The 18,131-nt window shown below is 55.6% G+C and overlaps 1 protein-coding gene across 2 annotated transcripts in view; it reads right to left on the bottom strand.

Moving 5' to 3' along the window:
* Positions 1–18,131, bottom strand: part of TTC7A (tetratricopeptide repeat domain 7A) — a 122,031-nt gene that overhangs the window by 17,433 nt on the left and 86,467 nt on the right. For both annotated transcript variants that reach the window (XM_032652056.1, XM_032652057.1), the window contains 3 exons: positions 8,238–8,354; positions 4,773–4,870; positions 2,951–3,085 (listed from right to left, as the gene is read on the bottom strand). In XM_032652056.1, the coding sequence (XP_032507947.1) occupies positions 2,951–3,085; positions 4,773–4,870; positions 8,238–8,354 (350 nt within the window). The remainder of the gene's footprint in view (positions 1–2,950; positions 3,086–4,772; positions 4,871–8,237; positions 8,355–18,131) is intronic.

Here is an 18,131-nt window from a genome sequence, read left to right as displayed (position 1 = left end):
GGGTTTTCCTTGAATTCTCATAGTCGAGGTCACCACTCCAGCAAACAGGGGCCTTGCTGCCCGCTCCGCGTCAGAGGCCCCTCTCTGATCCTCTTGGTTCCTTCTTTCTCCCCCTCCCTTCCGATTTTCACTTCTCTCGTCTCCCTCTCTGCCTGCTCCTGACCTCCTCTCCTGTCTGTCTGGGCTTTTCTTCTTCCTTCCATCTCTCTCCACCCACCCTCCTCTGTGCTTTCTCTCAGCAGGCTCCAAATGGAAAACATCTGTTCCCTGGAGCTTTGCAACAGTCCCTTTTATTACGTTTTTCTGAGGCATCCTGATCTAACCCTGCACCCAGAGCTGGCTGCAGTCTTCCTGCCCGTCTTGCCAGTGCCGAGCCCTCTTTGCAGGAAGGAAGGCCTTGCTCGCTGCTGCTGAGCCGAGAAGCAGGGTGAGGGAGGGCCCAGGGCCCCGCTTAAGGCCTATAGGGGCCTCGCCAGGGGAGATGCGCTTCCTAGAGGCCCTCTGTGAGGCCCCAGAAAGGAAGGGGGACCACCCGAGCTAAAAGGGCAGGGGCCCCCAGGGCAGGAGAGAAGGTTAGACCCTAAAAAGGATACACCTTGAGCCCCAGGGGGGGTCCCCAAAACTGTCCCCTAAAGGAACTAAGCAGTTCCCCATGGAGCAAACCCTCAAGACATATGGATGCCCAGAAAAAAGGAGAAGGAAGGGTGGGGGAGGAGGAATGAGAGAGAAGAGCAGGGGGCCGGAAGGGAGAAAGGCCGGGAGAGTAGCACAGAGAATGCAAAAGTCTGAAGGGATTTTTCGGGTTGGTCTGAGACCCTCCACCCCTGGGATGCGGCGAGGGGCACCGTCTTCCTCAGGCCACACAGATGTCAGGGCTGTACGGGCCTGGGCTCCCGGCTTCCTGCCCCGGGAGCGCTCTCCTCATGGACTCAGGAGGAGGGGCTGATGGGCAGAGAGGAGGAAAGAAGGGCAGGCAGGAGCAAAGGAAAAGAGGCCATGGGAAGCGGGCACAGAAGGCCGGAGGGAGAAGGGCAGGGAGCTGGGAAAGAATGGAGAGTGGAGGAAGATAAGGGAAGAATGAGGAGGAAAGAAGGAAACAAGAATTAGAGGAGCCTGTCGGACCAAGGGTCAGACGTAGCTTCCGTCTCAACTGTATCTTTATAATAAGTACACTCTTTAGACACAGCCCTGACTGCCCTACCCCAGGTCCCCAGTCTGCCCAGCCGACAGCAGGGGTAGCTTCCACCTTCGGGGCCACCTAAAGAGCCAGGGCAGCCCAGACAGTGTGGATCTGCCATTTGGGAGCTGGGACTCGGGCTAACTTCCCCTGACCCAGGGAAAGCCCACAGCCGCCTGTGAGCCCCTGGACCTCCAGGGCAGGGGAACTCTCCCTACACCTATTTCCCTCTCTCTAGCACGTTGTTAGCTCCCAGGGACATGAGCTTCAGTGAGAGAGAAAGGTGCGCCATCCTGCCCTTCTGGAAGGCATCTCTTGACACTCAGGATCCTGGAGCATCTATGGGGCCGGGTGCCTCTCCCATTTTCACACGAACCCACTGGCAAAGAGGCAACATTTTTGAAACTCATCTCTCGGGCGGAAACCCTCCGTGAGGCTTCTCACATCAGACTGGAATGGGAAAGAGGCTTGCAGAGGGAGGGGAGGAGAATGACAGTTGGGAGATGAAGGATATAACGTTAACCAGCCTAAGACTGGGTTAATGACAGAACTTACTGCCAAAACAGACTGGGATGCAATTTATCTTGAACCAGACTAAGGCCTTGATTGTTATCCCTCTGGATTTTTCAAAGTTCCTCTTCCTACTTCAGATGTAACAAGCTGACGGTGGAGCACAGCCCCATATCCCTAGTGTCCTAAGGGAGCCTGATGTGCTAACTGGGGCAATATTTGCATTATTAACATGCTTCCCAGTCTAGTCTTTCTGTGAATCCTGGTCCAACTTTTCCCCCCAGATTTAGAGACTGTGGAGGGGAGAGCGGGGGCGTCCTGCATACTAATGTGTCCATATGTGAAATCCATGCAGCGGGGAACCTTAGATCCTCAATCAACAAGCACATTCTAACTCTGACTTGCAAAATCTGCAGGTCCCAGGAACGGAATATCTACTTTGCCTCCTCTCCATCTGCCCTCGGGGCTATCGGCACCATCCCCTTGCTGGACACGGGGCAGACAGGAGGGTAATCAGTAAAAGGTGAGGAGCTTCACTCCTGGGTCAAGGGAGCGTGTTGGCCTGGTGCATTTTTAGGATTCCACTTATCCTACCGCCTTCTTCTTTCTTTTGCTGCTGCCACTCTATCTCATTCAGGTACATCTCCGGCCTTGATTCTCTCTTTTTTTCACTCTAATCCACCTCTCACACCACGTGGGATTAAATTTTCTATCACTTCAGCGAGTCACTCCTCAGCATCCCTTAGCCAAACATCAAGGAACCTCACCGCTGGGGGTACCACACTGCCTCTGCCTCTACCGTCATTATAGTGGACAGGACAGAAGCCCAGAACCATTTACCGAGCACCTACTATGTGCTAACTGCTTGACACACACTAGCTCATTTTAGATCAGGACAGGCAGTAAGTGAGCCATGCAACTCTGAAGCTGCCGGCCTCCCCAGTACTAACAGACCATCAAACTCCATGGTGGCAACGGTGCCCACTAGCTGTCAAGAGAGACTGTCACCCGAATGGCAACCCTAGGGTTACCAGCCCTCTGCCTTCAACGAACTTGACCACCAGGCCTCGCTTTCTTGGGGCCAGCACATCTCACCTCTGCTCTAGCTCTCCCATGAGTTCTCGGGGATTTGAGTCCTAACTAGTTTTCCTCAGGACACAGCTCCCCGAACTTGGGCTGCCAGGGCAGACCCGGAGGAGCCAGAGGGGGCCCTGGTGGCCCGCAGGCAGGGGGCTGGGTGTCACTGGGGCTGGGGACACTCACCAGCCTGGAGCCAGATCTGTTCCAGCGTGGTCCACAGCTGCATGGGGCCCTGCTTCAGAACCGAGCTGGGCACAGTCAGCTCCGACATGGCCTCCTCCAACCGGGAGGCTGCGATGGACGACGCCCGCCGAGAACCTGCAGAGCAAGGTGGGAGGGGCTGAGCCACAGAGTCCAAGTGCCCCACCACAGGCCCCAGGACAGAGGCTGCGCAGCCCCTCGGGACCGACAGGGCAGCCTGGCCCAGCAGCCGCTAAAGAGCGCACAGACCCACTAGGAGGGGCCCACCTCCTACCCTCACCCAGGCCGGAGAGAGGAGCTTTCTGAGGGGCAATCAGGCGGTGAGCCCACTTCTAGGAGTTAATCACTAGGGAAGAACACCATGAATGTCGGCAACTGTGGGCATTCTACCACTGCCTGGGATACCGAGGACAGAAATGGCCTGACTGTCTGCCAACTGGGATTGATTAAAAATAAGTGAGAGTATAATCATACAAGACTATGCAGCCATTAAAATAACGATGCATAAATATGGGTATCGATGCAGAAAGAGGCTGACATTATACGGTTTGGTACAAAGAAGCAGATTGCAAAAGAGTATGATCACATTTTTACAAACAAGAAAATATGGCCATGTTTCCGCAAGTCTGAAAGGCCATGTATTAAGGTCTGAGTGATGAACTGACGGATGACTTTTCCTTTCTTCCTTTTACGTTTTTACTTTCTGTTTTCACAAGTGCCTATTATTTCTTGATAGAAAGGTCCCATTGGTGGTTGGGCTGTGAAGGATCCTTGGGTAGCAGATCAGGCCAGACCCTGCGCCCTCTGGAGAACTTCTCCATGTGGCAGTTCAGAGTGACATGGGTCCCTGTCCAGGATATATAAGCCGTTGACATTTACAATTCACGTGCAGGTGAAATACGAGCATTTTTTTTCCTCTCTCTCAGAGGCAGTAAAGGCTCCAATAAACTCAGACCTCAGGGCAAACCACAGATGATTTCAGTTTATAAGGCGGGTGTATAGAGTCCTAATAACCTTGTCCAGGGTCCTTCCCTCTCTAACTGCAAGGGAGCTACACTCTCCGTCACCACTGCTTCCTTGGAGTCCGCAGCTCCAAGTCCAGCCCAGCAATCCTCAGACCTGCCTCTCAAGTCAGGTGCTGGGCGTGGCTTCGGAAATCAGCTCCATCACTTGACAACGAAGGCACAACTTGGTTCACCGCCACAGGAGTGGAAAAGATGAGCAATGCCACCAAACACAGCTCCCTGATGCTTCCATTCCCGTGACTAATTCTGCTTGTGTTTTTAAGGAAGGTATTTGCTTTAATCAGGTCCTGGGTTAAAACATGTAAGTTTGCAGATCCCAAACTTGTTTGAATTTCACAAGTCGTGGATGTCAGGATGAGTTTTTCCAGGAAACAACAGTCAGCTTTGGGTCTGCAGTTGTAAACAGAAGCTCAGCCCTTCCTTTCTACTCGATGGATCTACGGTGGACATTATCACGGCAGACCTTGGCCTGGAGCTTTCCTAAGGGGAAACGGTTTCCGTGCTCCACAGCGCCCTCTCCACCCCAGTCTCCCCCACTCTCTTCACTCCCCACACAGAGGGTGGGGTCCTTCGCTCGCCTACGCCAGCTGCCTACTTCCCGCCCCAGGGCCAGCAGCCATCCGGCCAAGATGGGCCCTAAAGAGGCCCGAGGTAGCACAGGCCCCTTAGCACAGCAGCTGGCAGGAGGTGGGGTGGGTTTGACCAGGCGGGTAGATGCTCAGGCTGGGAGAGGGAGCTGTGGGCTCACGTGGACGGCTGCCCACAGGGCACATTCTTACCGGAGTCTGCATCGTGGGCATCGGGCAGAGTCAAGTGCATGCCACTCTGCTTCTTCAGTGTGAGGCCCTCGGCGAGGCTGCCATCCTTCTCCAGGCCTCTGGAAGGTAAGGGAGGGCCAGGCCCCGGTGAGGAGGAGGGGGCTGGCATGGAGAATGAGGGGAGCCTTATGCCAGGCAGGCTCTGGGGCTGAAGAGTTCAGGCCCGAGAACAGAGCCGAAGACCACTAGGAAGGATGGAGACAACCAGAGCAGCAGGCCAGATCGGAGCTCAGGCTTGGGATTCTAGAATCTGGCTCACCCCAGATGCTAAACCGACATGTTAGTCCTGATCACACACACGCACAGGGTACCCGCTGTGTGCCTGTGGGGCTGTCAGCCTCCTCACTATTCCCTAATGCTGCCACATCTTGTTTCCAAAGCTCATGCCGCTGCCACCAAGCATGTTCTCACCATTCTTCTCGGTCCACCCAAACCCCGCATTGTTTAGAACCCAACATCCATCTAGAGGCCTCCTGTGGCTCCCCTGCCCTCACGCTGCCTTCCCTCTCTGCTCTCCATCAGCGTGGATCCCAGCACCACGTACGCCGAGGATGAGAGCCTCTCCCATCCATCTATTCCCTCTTCTACTTTTCGTTACCCTCTCAACGTCTAGCAGAGAGCCACAGGCACTGTGGACTGGTTTCCAAGGGAAGCCTGGTTTTGCAGCCCCCTACCTTCCAGGGAAGGAAGGCCCAGATGCCGCTCCCGGCCTCAGGTTCCCCCTCCCCGGGGCTGCCAGGGTGGCCCCAGAAGAGCCAGAGGGGGCCCGAGGGTGGGAGATAAACAAGCCCCGCCAATTCCCCAGGTCCCTGCAGCTCTCACAGGGCTAGGGAGGCTCCTCTTTTCTCAAGAGTGGGGATGCGGGGGAACACCAGCTCAGAAAGGCAGCACAACTGGCTGTGCCCATCCTGGAGCACACACAGCCCCCAGGCAGCCCCTGCCCCCTGCTGGGGGCGGGGGCGGTCTGTGGCCTTGAACCTGCTGGTTGGGGAAGCTTAGAGGACTGAGGTGGAAAGGGCAGGAGAGAAGAGAAGGCAGGCCCAGCTGGGGGCCAGAGGCCTCCTCCCTTCAGAGGGGCACCAAGACGATGGTCCCACAAATAACGCCAGAGCCGGGGTATCCTTGCCATCCTAACTCCGGTTCACGTTGAACTTGGTTCTTTGGGTGCACAGCCATCTTTGTGGGCATTAGAGGAAACCATCCACAGAAACACAGTTGGTCGGGCTGGTTCCCACCTCTCACACCCCCTTCTCATTCCCGGGAGGCACCTGAGTGCAGGGCAAAATAGCCAGGGACACTGGGGGAAAGCCACAGGGCTGCCCTGCTTAGCTATGTGAGCCTCGGCAAAGCCCTCTCTTCTTGAGATGATCACAGTTATTTTGTGCAGTTAATAAGCACACGAGGTCGGTGTGAGGACTAAATGAGGACGTGGGCAGGTGCCCAGCCTGTGCTGGCCTGGAGCGGATGCACTGACACAGCTTCTCGTCCTGAAGCGGGCTCTCCTAGGGCTCCAGAAACAGCTCATCTTGGGGACCTCTTGCCTCCTGGTCTTAGGCCCCTACCCTGAAGAACCTGACAGCCAGATGGAAGGAGACAGTCCAAGTTGAGCGTTTAACAAAGACCCAGACGGAGAAAGGGCTGTGCTGGGCCATCAGAGGCCGGGCACTGGAGCCTCCTGGAGGGGCCGTGTGGGCTGGCGCCAGGCAGAGCAGAGGAAGGCGGCCAGGGAACAGAGCGGAGGTGGAGCCGGCAGGGTGGGGCGGGGCAGGCCAGACCTTCAGGCTGTGGGTTCTGGCCTTGATCCTTGATTGCCCCAGCCCAGATTTTACAAGCCCTAGTTTCTGCTCTGTGGCTCCAGGTTCAGAAAGAATGCTTCCTCTTCTTGGGCAAGCCAGGAGGGGACTGGATCCAACCCTTTGGTCTCAACAATTTGCCTGCAGGTAGCTGGCCGGGCTGAGCTCTGCTCCACCCTGGGTTGGTGGGGCCAGGGGCCGTTAGCTGGGGAGTTCCCCAGAGATGAGGCTGCGGGTGGTGACCTGAAAAGACCCCAAGGCAAACCCGACCGCCCCATCCTGGAGAGCACCTGACAGCTCCACAGCTCTGCTGCTCCCGCAGGGGTGGCACAGGCTAAGCCCTACACGCTGGAGATGAGGCTGCAGCTCAGAGGGGCCCCATCATGATCGCCTGGATGAGCAGGCAACTGGCCACCCGGCTAAGAGGCGCTCTCTGCCAGCTCTGGCGACAGCTCCTCTCTGCAAGGGGAGCCAGGCTGTGCACCTGCGGGACCTGTCACAGCCAGTGAGTGGCAGGGCGAGGGGCATCCAAATGTGGGCCTCCCTCACACCAGAGTCTGGCCCTCACCCTCACAGCACCCAGTTGCCGGGTGGGTCCCCATTTCCTTTCTGGAAAGTCCCTCACCCCAGAGCCGCCTGCTGACAGCTTCCACCCACCGGTCCTGTTGGGCCCTGGAATCTCCCAAGCCCAAAGGCCTGCAAAGAGAGGGCCGACCCTACCCTGCCCAAGGATTTTATCCCATCAGATTATCCTGAGGCCTCCTCTGTAAACTGCACCTTTAGAGATGTTCCTCTGGGGATTCTAAGAGGCTGCTGGGCTGCCAGGGTCCCTGTGAAAATACATATACCTACCAGAGTGGGGTCCCTTGAGGAGGTGACACAGCCAGACAAGGGGAGGAGGTGGTACCAAGGGACCGGGAAGGGGCAGTGCACCGCCCCACTTGGAAATGAGGCCCATTTCTGCTTTGGGCTGTATAGGCTGAGCCCAGGTGTCCCAGTAGGTCTGAGCAAAGACTTTCTGCAGATTCAGCCTGGACAAGAGTGCCCTGCTCTGGCCCAGGAGAATCCCAGAGCTTGGGCTGGGAATTGGAGAAGGAGATGGGATGTGTGGGGACAGTGGGTGAGTGGGGAGGAATGGGGGGCCCTTTTAGAACTCAGCTTCCTCCTCCCCTCCTCTCCCAGCTTCCAAATGGAACCAGGAAAGAAGTGACAGGCTCCACAGGCTGGGGCTCCGGAGAGCCAGGTTCTAGCTCCACCGCTACCATTTACAGGAGTGGCTCTGGCATGTTATATAAGGTCTCTGAGTCCCAGTTTACCCCCTGGGGTGAGGTAAAATCTGACAGTGGATAAGATAAAAGCAGCTGATGGGGGAGATGCTTAATAATGATTTCTCTTCCCTCTTACCCCTCTGAACTTCAGTTTCCTAAACAGCCTCTTTCTGTCCTTCATAGAGGAGTGTCAAAAGGTTAAAAATAGAGCAGGGATGTAAAAGACCCCAGAAGCAGTAAGTCCCATTCCCTCATTCAAACATCCTCACCACCTCCATCCACCAGGCATCATGGCCACTCAGCTGTGTGCTGTTGCCTTGGCAACCACCGCCTCCTAACTCCATCTGGAGGGACCCGCCACTCACCCCAGCTGGGAGAAGCTGTACAGGGTCTGCCACAGCCGCAGCATCTGTCTGCAGGTCACAAGGGCTTCCTCTGGGCCTTTCAGTATCTGCTCCAGCTTCACCTTGGTGAACATCAGGCTGTGGGGAGAGAGCACGGCAGTGAGAATGCCTGAGGGGGCCCCCTTCCCCTGGCTTTCCTCCCAGGGTGGAACCCCAAGGGATTCTGCCCACCTCCCCAGCCCTTAGAAGGTAGAGGGCCCACAAGCACAGTGGCCTCAGCTGTATCCCTGGACCACGTGTTCTCTCTGTGCCTCAGTTTCTCCATCCTCTCTGCCAAAGCGCAGAGCGCTCTTCTGCATTCACCAGTGTCCCTGTCGCTCACGCTTGTCCCCTGATGGTGTACTATCCCGGCCAGCCTCTGAAGCACTGTCCAGGGTGGTTACGGTCTTGCTTTCTTTGCCCCTCCTCTCCCTCCACACCCTCGGCTCTGCAGCATCCTCACTGAACACGTGCCTATCTTTTTACTTATATGGCCCACCAGGCCCACGACGGGGCTTTATATAAGAGACAGACCTAGAAGCAAACTTTGACTCAAGGAATGAGGCTAAGCAAGGGGCTGGTGAAAAAAGGTCACAGAAGGGCACAGGGTTCTGCTTTCCGCCTCGCCAGCAGGCAACAGGTGCTCAGTTAACATCTCCTAATTGAATGCAAACTGTATCCTGACTCTGTATACCTGAGGAGGGTCAGGTTTTACTCTGTCGAAGGATTCTTCCCTGGATAGCCCAAAATTGCCAGCCCTCCTTATACGTTCAATAGGATGAAAGTGACATGAAGTCTTATTCCGTCACCGCTTAGAATCTCTCTCAACCCCCAACCCTGAAGTCCTCTGGGGTAAAAGCAGTGGGGATGTGGCCCTGAGAAGGCCTGGGAAGAGAGAGAAAGTGCTGGCCCACCGGGAGGCAGGACGCAGGGCTGGCTGGCTGCCTCCCTCTGCCCAGGACACAGACAGACCGGCAGAACACTGGCTCAGCATGACCAGGATGGGGTCTGGATGCCCTGTGGTGCCAAATGATAGATCTTTCACTGCTGGGGAGTCTGGGTCCTGGGGAGGGTCAAGGCAGTGGCTGTTTACCCACACATATGGAAGTACTGCCATCTTTTTACCACGGGTACTGCCAACCACGCTGATGCACACCAGCCTGCGGAGAACCTGGCTGAGCCACTGAGGCTCAAACAAGGCTGCGACTCCTGGTTCTCTGTGGGTGGTGAGCAGTGACGCCCTTCCGTTCACGGCACTGCTTTTGGGCAAACCCGAGTATCAAGCCCTGAATCTGACTGCTGCCTGGTGGTGCTGCCGGCCCACCTGAGGGTGGCACACAGGCCCTCGCGGATCACAGAAGCCGAGTCCTGCGTTGGAGACATGGTGCACCCCCATGACCGAGGCTGCAGCAGAGAGCAGGCCCCACACTGGGAAGCCAGGCCTCCATCTGGGGGCTTCTCCCTCTGACCTTCCCCCTCAGTCAGGGCCCTGGCCTCCCCTGCTTGCACTGAGTCCTGGGCCTCCAGCCTCACAAAGGACTTGGATAGCTTCACCCCATTCCTTTCTTCTCACACCTTGTTTTTCTCAGATTGTGACTTGTTGGAAGAGAATTAAAAGGGTGGAGTTTGCCCCTTTTCGGTGGAGAGGGTTTGGGTTCTGGGCAAGTATTATTTTTCTTCCTCACTTTCCCTGAAAAATCCATGTCCCTCTCTGCCCCTGCTCACAGGGTCGTCCCCACCACCACATGGCCTCTCCTCTCCTTTTTCATCCCTTCCCCCATGCTCAACTGTAAATCCCACCTCCCCCAGGAAGCCTTCCCAGACTCTCAGGATGCCCTGCACCCTCCTTAGAACATTCACTAACGAATCGCCCGGCAGGCCTACGAGGTCCAGAGGGCAGGAAGTGTGTTCCCCGCAGTGCAGACTGCATGGGCCTGGTGAGGAACATGGTCTCAGCACCCCTGTGGGAGCTGCTGGGGACCCTGGTCTTGCCATCCCCACTCCCCTCTCCCGGACTCTCAAAAGGTCCAACACTCCACAAGTATTAGGAGCCTCTGCTTTAGGAACGTGAAATAGAAGACACAATTTCTGCCTTCAAGGTGACAATCAGTGCTAAAAATGACAAATCGCCCAGAGAATCCAGGGCTGTATTTTTGGATCAGACTCAGTGCAAGGAAAGAACAGATGAGGGGTCTTGCCAGGGCTGGTGTTTGATGAAGAGGAGGGTGGGGTGGGATACAGTCGGGAGCTGGGGGAGGGAAGAGAAGCATGGGGGAGGGGAGGGCCTACGGCTGGAACAGGTGTTGGTGCGAGTGAAAGCTCCTCCCCCTGGAGGGTCGGGTCACCCAGGCTTAGTCCACTCCAAGGCTGCACCTCCCCTGGGCAGGGCCACTGGGAGCCATCCCTGGGCAGACCAGCCCTGCAGCATTCCCCTGCTCCCAAATCCCCCCAGACAGGCCTCCTCTGCAGCTCGCCCCTCTCCGCCCCGTCCCTTCCCCCTACTGCTGCCTGCGCCCCTGAGAGCCAGCAGGGGTCCGTGGCAGACCTGGCCACACTGTGTGCCCGGAACAGAATGCTGAGCTGGCATTACAGTGACTTCTACCAATGCAGACCCTGACATTCCATTAGCATGAGTGACCCAGAGCGGAATTTCTCAACCCAACCACATCCTTTCTGGGCTGGGGCAAGCACTCCAACAGTCACACTCCGGTTGGATCCCTCACTCCCAGATCCTGGGAGGCTCCAGATTAGCTCCTGAGATTTCCTTGGTCTCGCAGTTCAGCGCTGCCAGAACCGTCCTCCTCAACAAGGGGCCCTGCCCCGACTGGCCGTGCCACCTTCCATTCCTGCCACCTCTCCCCATGACCTTGGGTACCTGTGGGCTGCTCACAGGGTATAAGCGGCTCCCTGCCGTGCAGGACAGGCTTTGTTTCACACTGTCGCCCCTGCTGGGGCTCACCCTTCCTCTCTGACATCTGGCTAACTTCTAACCAGATGTCACCCTCTGACCTTCTGTGCGTCCCCATGGGGGCTGCACCCTGCCCCAACCCCCACGGCCTTTACTACATCGTGGGGACTTAGTCATCCACACACAGCGGCCACGCCTCTAAGTCACCACTGAACTCTTTCCGCCTGGCAACGGGGATCAGCAAACAACCCCACTCCTTGCCACTCTTCTGAGACAACCAAACCACTGGTCTTGCTGGAGCACAGGTCTCCCTCTCTATCCCATCTGCCGGGATGGGTGGCCCAGTTCTTCACACAATGGTACGAGGAGGCTGGCAGTGCCCTAGGGTGCCACTGTGGCTGCTGGGGTCCACACCAACAGGCCAAAGCCTCATCAGAGCACCGTGCTTCGTGGATGGGGCCGTGTGGAGGCCGCTGCAGTGAGGGCTGGGGAACAGAGGGGGCGAGCCTGGGCTCCCCCCTCCCTTCAAACAGCCCAGCCCCTGGCATACCTGCTTTATATGCTGAACGAGTCTAAAATGTCATCGGAAGAAAGGATTCTGAGACTTAAAAAAAAACCCACAATTTTAACCCAACGGTTCCAGTCCTTCTCCAAGAAGCGTGGCCACCCCTGCCCTTCTCTGAACGCTTCAGTTAGCACTTAATTACTCTCTCTCATATATATGTGTGTGTGTGTGTGTGTGTGTGTGTGTGTGTGTGTGTGTGTGTGTGTACACACACCTTTTTCTTTTTGGCCACACAGGCTTATGCTTTTAACAATGAAGATAAACTCATATCAAGCACTGAGAAATTCAAATACTCTAGAAACAGCCTGCAGCCAGTCCTGCCTATAGATGACAAATCTACCATTTATCTCGTCCTGTGTCCTGCCGCATGTCCCCACCTGGATGACGACTGCCTGCAGGACAGGACCCTGCCTCCCTCTATGTCAGTGCCCTCCTCGCCTCCCCAGTGCCTGGCACAGAGCTGAGCACATGGTGTCCGCTTAGCTTAACACTATGAAAATGCGTGTTGTTACAACCCTCCAGCCACGCTCTGCGTCTCGCAATCCATGTTGAATCAGAGCCGGCTTGTGACAGCCGCACGTCCCGCTGCTGGCTCCTGGCTAGGAGGCAGGCGAGGAATCTGCTCACTGATGTCTCAGAACTGCAGAGAGGGCTGGACTCACGCAGCCCACAAGCAAAGTGCTGGCTGATTCCACTTTAAGCTGTCCAGAAGCAAAGTTTCCCAGGGCCTGGGGAGGAACAGGGAGTTCTGGACGTGACATGAAAGCGTCTGGCTCCATGTGACTGGGGGTCTTCGTCCCAGAGGACAGTCACCCAGGCAGAGCCAACAGCACAACTGAGGAGAGTCTCTGAGACAGGAAGGCTGGGGTATTGGAATCTTGCAGCCCTCCAACGACCTGACAAAAGCCATTCCGGAAGAGGAATGGCCACGTTGCTGTCCTAACCCTGCACTGTAGCGTCACTCGGTAGACAGACACTGGCCCAGGAGTGAGAAACCCGAGCCAAAGCCCCAGCTTTGCTGCTACCCAGCTGGGCATGTCACAGGTTCCAAACCTGTGAAACAGGAGTGGAGTCTCTTGCCCTGTCTGCCCCAGGGACTCCTGCAGGATGAACTGTGATGACCCAGAAGCAGCAGCTGAGAAACCTACAGCTGTACTAAGTCCTTAAGCACAGGCCTGCCCAAGGCTCAGGGAAGGGATTTCTTTAAAAATGCAGGCCTAGCAGACCCCCAAAAGCAGTGTCCAGGCCAGGTGTCTCTGAAGGCTCTCAGAAAACCCCAGAGCTTCATGGCCTGTTCAGCGAGGCAGGTGGCACCTTTGGCTCCAGGTGGCTCCTGGGACCAAAGATGGGCATGAGAAAGGAAGAGGATCAGAGGGGAGGGACAGAGCCACAGCCAACCCGGTCGGGGTGAACGAACCTCGGCCGTGGCCTTGTCTTGCAAGCACCTTCCTGTTTTTTAAGATGTAGAATAAACACTGAGGTCTTTTAAGGCCGAACGCCTTTGCAGCGCCGCCATTGCATCTGAAGGCAGATGTGAAAGATGAGAGTTCTCTGTGGGGGAGGCGTAGGAACAAGCGTCAGTGTAAACGCCATGCCCTCTGTCCCCGCTGCAGGGGTGAGGCTGCTGGGCTGCGGGGAGGAGAGTCCCGGGTCCTGGCACTCTGCGCACTCCAAAGGCTGAGGCATGTGCAGCCTGTTCCTGGCAAGGAGGCCCAGTGTAGCCGCGGGCCCACCCTCTAAGAGCGCACGCCCTCCCTCACGGCCGCTGGAGCCTTGGCAGCCCACGCCGGCCACCTTCCGAGTCGCCTATATGGGTCAGCACCTGGGGCCAAAGACAGGTGCCCATCAGACCTGAACAGAGCCAGCCTCTGCTGAACCGTGAACGATCTCAGCCCTGCAGTCAGTCAGTCAGTCTGTCTGCATCTGGGCCAGCCCTCCTCCAGTGGGGGAAGAGAGACACCAGCGAGGTCAGCCTCTCTGGGTGTCGCCACACGTCACTGGCTTTGCCAATCTTCGTGATAGCTCTGGCCAAGGGCTGATGATGGAGGTTCCCAGGGGAAAGCTTGGGTGGGCCTAGCACCCGCCTCCTTTCTCTCCTCCCAGGCCCTGCCTGGCTTGAACCCCTGGGCCAGGATCAGCCTGCTAATTATTTGTCAAAAGGATTAAGACTTGGAGCTATTCCCATCTGAGGCTAAGACAAATCATTTCTTTCCACTGCTGTGAAGAGGAACCGTCTCAGGGTGGGCCTCCTCAGAACTGGGTGAGCATGAGCCTTTCCAAAACCTTTTTTTTAAAAAAAAGAATTATTTTGTAAACGGGGGATATTTTTGTGACAGCAGCTCTGGCTAAGCCAGCACTGTCCTGGGGTCAGAGGTTATCTCGTCCATCCCCCTCACCCAGGGCCTCCAACCATCTTCCCCGGTGTTCCCTCCCTGCTGCTCACCCCAGCACCCCACTCTCGGTGGCAGGGGGATGCTGGCAGAGCAGAGCTGGCTGCAGGGAGGGACATGGGCTGTGTGCGAGGCATGCACAACGGGCCCACGTTTTTACTTCCACATTCCTTGAAAGAAGTTCCCTATAAAATTTATTCAGCGTGTGCAATAAACGCTTGGACACGACACCTGCTGTGTACCTGAGGGAAGCACCTCCGGCCCCTGACTCACTCCCCAGCAAACAGGAGGAGGTCGTGCTGAAACACGGCCCTTGGCATCAGGCAATGCAGGTACACCCAGGTCCCGCTGCTTCCTAGCAGGTGCCTTCAGCTCTCTGAGCTCTACCGGATGTTGGTCAAATAGGGACGGTAACGGCGCCACCAAGCAGGGCTGTCGGGAGGACTAAGGGCAACAGAAACTGTCAAGGCAGCCAGCCCCGGTGCACAGCCACCCCTCAAGAAAGGTCAGCCCTCATCCTGAGACCGCTCCATCATTACCGGTCTTTCCTACCAGACCCTATGCTCGGGGCAGAACCACGTCTTTCTCATCTCCGTCTCCCCAGTGCCTCACCTAATGTCACTCAACAAATCTTTGTTGGATAACTGAAGAAGAAAGTTGAGTCACAAGGACCCACGGAGGCCTGGAAAGCTGTGGGGTCCCCGTGACCAGGAACCAAGGAAACAGAGCTGCAGAGCCTCCTGCAGAAACTCTCTCCTCTGGTCCCACTGCCCCGTGTGTGCGTTCCGGGGCCCTGGTTTCTGGCTCCTGGCCCTCTGTAGCGGGGGAGAGGGTGGCGGCAAGTATGGCGAATGCACAAAACGGGTATTATCTCTTTAAAGGACGGTAATTAGTAATTCCAGCTGATGGCTGTTTTGCATTGTTTTAATGAAGAGTTCTATTTTTATAGAAAACACATAATTGAGTGGAAAAAGCAGGCTATTCTCTGAGTCAGGCGGCCACGCCTCTGGAAAGTCTAACTCCTCAGCCAGGAGGCCAGAGCCTGCATGCAGCGTGGGCTTCTACAGGAAGTGGGTCTTGTCCCGATAAACGGGGCCCAAGTCTGATGACCCAAGTCCAAATCCCAGCTTCCCTTCTTGTAGCCATGTACCCTCTGGCCAGTCATTTCAACTTCTCAGAGCTTCAGTTTCTTATCTGTAAAATGGGAATGACAGTATCACTACACCCTGGGGGCTGTTATGAGGAAACAACGCACATAAAAGGCCTAGCACTTCATAAAAGGTTCAGTCCACGCATGACCTGTCATTACTACTTACCTAGCCCCTATCATGTACAGTTGCTTACTTAAGCCCTCTGTGCCTCTGTTTCCTCATCTGGAAAGTGGGAGTAACGATAGTTCCTACACCTCCCACAGTTGCTGAGGGGATTAGATGAGTTAATGCTTAGAGCAGTGCCTGGCACAGAGCAAGCACCGGGTGTGTTGTTATTCTGTTATTATTGAAGCACTTGGGGTTCAAGCGTACCAGGGCTGTTCAGTCAATCAGCTGCCTCAGGTTCTAGTCCCTGCTTTGCCACTCATCAGCTTTCTGACCTTGAGAGACCCTCTAACTCTCCCGTTAGTTCCTTTACCTTTAGAGTAGGAGGGTTGTAAAGACCAAAAAGTAAACAAATCAAACCAAAGCAACGACCAAACAGGGTTAAGGGGTATGAGAGTGCTCTGAGGGCTGTAAGAGCCACAACATCCCCAGGTGTTCCCTTCCCTCCTTCCAGAACAACGAACAAAACAACTCCTACGGTCTACCCATCGGGGGGTCTAGTGGTGTGCTGGGTGTCCAGCTGTGGGTTCCCTACAGGGAGGAAGCGGAGGCAGAGGACAGGCCATAATCTCTGCCCCAAAGGTGCTTCCACACTCTCGGGGAAGCTCAAGAAACACATCCAAGGCCATTAGGAAACGAAACAGAAGAGGAGAATCAGACACTCAGTGGAGTGGTTCAGCTCTGAGTACAGGAGCTTCAAGGCGAAGTGGAGCCCAAGGGGAGTCTCTGAGGATGGGCAGGATTTGGAAGCAAGGCGAGGTAAGCTAGGTGAGGTAAGGAAGCAAGGCGAGGTAAGGTACTCCTTGGGGCTGGACTGGCAGGGACAGGTCTGAAGGCCTGGAGGTGGGGCTCAGCGAGAAGGGGAGGGGCAGCCCGTATATGAGTAGGAACCAGCCACTCCCTCGCCTCCAAGAGCTGTCATCATCTGGCTCTCACCCTGGCCAGGGAAGTGTTGAAGGACACAGGTCTCAGGCTCCTCTAAATGCCATGCCTCTGGGAGAGACTCCACCAGGGCAATTACCTGACGAAGCTCACACACCTGCTCGTTGAGGATATTATTTTAAAGCTCTAACAGGAGGGACCCCCCTAAAAGGGAGGGGGCCGCAGTCAGGCCCATCGTTATTACCTTCCCATAGACTAATCCCTAACTTGCAAGGGACACCTATGGCAGCTTCTCTTAGCCCTAAAAAACCAGTAATTTTTCCTTGGCTCTGAAGGATTACACTGACTCGTGTCCCCCAGCCTTTTAAGGTTCACACTGATCCTCCACCTCTTAACGAATTCATTCAATGTGATCCGACGTTTAAAATCGACAGCCCATAAGCTTCCACATCCAGGAGTTAGCGCCTTGTTGCTTCAAAAGCTCTGGCCCACCCGCAGAACAGCCGCCTGTGCCCATGGCACCCCCGGCCTTATCTGTGCTGACCGATGGCTGGCCCAGCTTCCCTCAGCTGCAGGTCACCTCCGGTTACCTCCAGGTGACTCTCCAAACACAATTCTTGACCTTGAAAGATATGAACACAAACCACACAGAGCCATTCCATAACCATTTTGGAAGAACTTCCGGAAAGCACGTCCTTAGATGGAACAAAAGTTGGCTCCCAGCCAGGTATAAGACACCAAGATGCAAATACCTTGGTCTTGGTCTATAATCTCTGCCCAGTGAGCAGACCTGGGGACCTGAAGACCACCCACTGCAGAGGGGAGGCCAGCCCTACTTCATGGGCACAAATTCGCCTCCTGAGCCCTCTCCCAGGGGCAGAAAGGCTGGGCCACTCTTGCTTGAAAGCCAAGGGCCCCAGGCCACAGTGCCTGCCACCAGAAAATGTTCATAGGCGTGAGGATCAGGGAGCAAAGCGCGGAAACGGCTTTAAAACAAAGAATTCCTTCTGGAGAAACCTGCAAATATCTGTCTTCCTTCCTTTCCTTCTTCTTCCCCAAACAAAATAACCTAGATCATCTACCCTCCTAGCTGGAGTGTCAGCAGAAGGCTACAGGGAGACTGAAGACGCTCTGACCGCAGTGTCACGTGGAGTGAGGTTTCAGGAGGGCTCCAAAGAACCACCAGCGAAGGGAAATGCTGAATGTCAGACCAGCTTCGCCGATGAGGAACTGACCTTTGGGGAAGAGTGTGGCGGTGCCAGTGATTATGCCTGGTTTAACACTTCCCTCCGCCACATGGCCTGCAAGCTTACCCCATGGCTCCTGTCCTCATCAGGGGATGTGGCAGCCAAAAATGTTTCACGAACCTGGCAAAGTGATAAACTATGTTTGTGCTAATACCTTTGATTCCAGCCCCCTCACTGGAGTGCTGGTATTTTAAGCGTCCCTTTGATCTACTCCAAGTCCCTAATAAGAACCATCCAATAAACACGCTGGGTTTAAGTCAGAGACATTAACAGAAGCCCCAGGACTCTGATCCCTTCTGCTCAGTGGAATGCACCACTAGAAATTTATCACATGCAACCTGAGAAAAAGGTGAGGCAGGCCAGGGAGAGATCAGAGGGGTACCCTCGAGGCCAACTTGGCCTTGGCTGGATTCAGTCACCGTCTGGCCCCAGCTAATGCCTAGTTCTCAGCTCAAACATTTTCCAAAACAGCCCAGGTTTCCTGGGGGAGATGCTGTGACCGGTTCCATTTGCTTACAAGTGGTGAGCTCTGGCTTGTCAAGAGGGCCATACAGCTCCTGCTCTGCGG

Source organism: Phocoena sinus, chromosome 13 (genome assembly GCF_008692025.1).
Source record: "Phocoena sinus isolate mPhoSin1 chromosome 13, mPhoSin1.pri, whole genome shotgun sequence".
Classification (NCBI taxonomy): domain Eukaryota; kingdom Metazoa; phylum Chordata; class Mammalia; order Artiodactyla; family Phocoenidae; genus Phocoena; species Phocoena sinus.
Note: the sequence above shows the minus strand (reverse complement) of the source record. Positions and strands in the feature narration are given on the sequence as shown.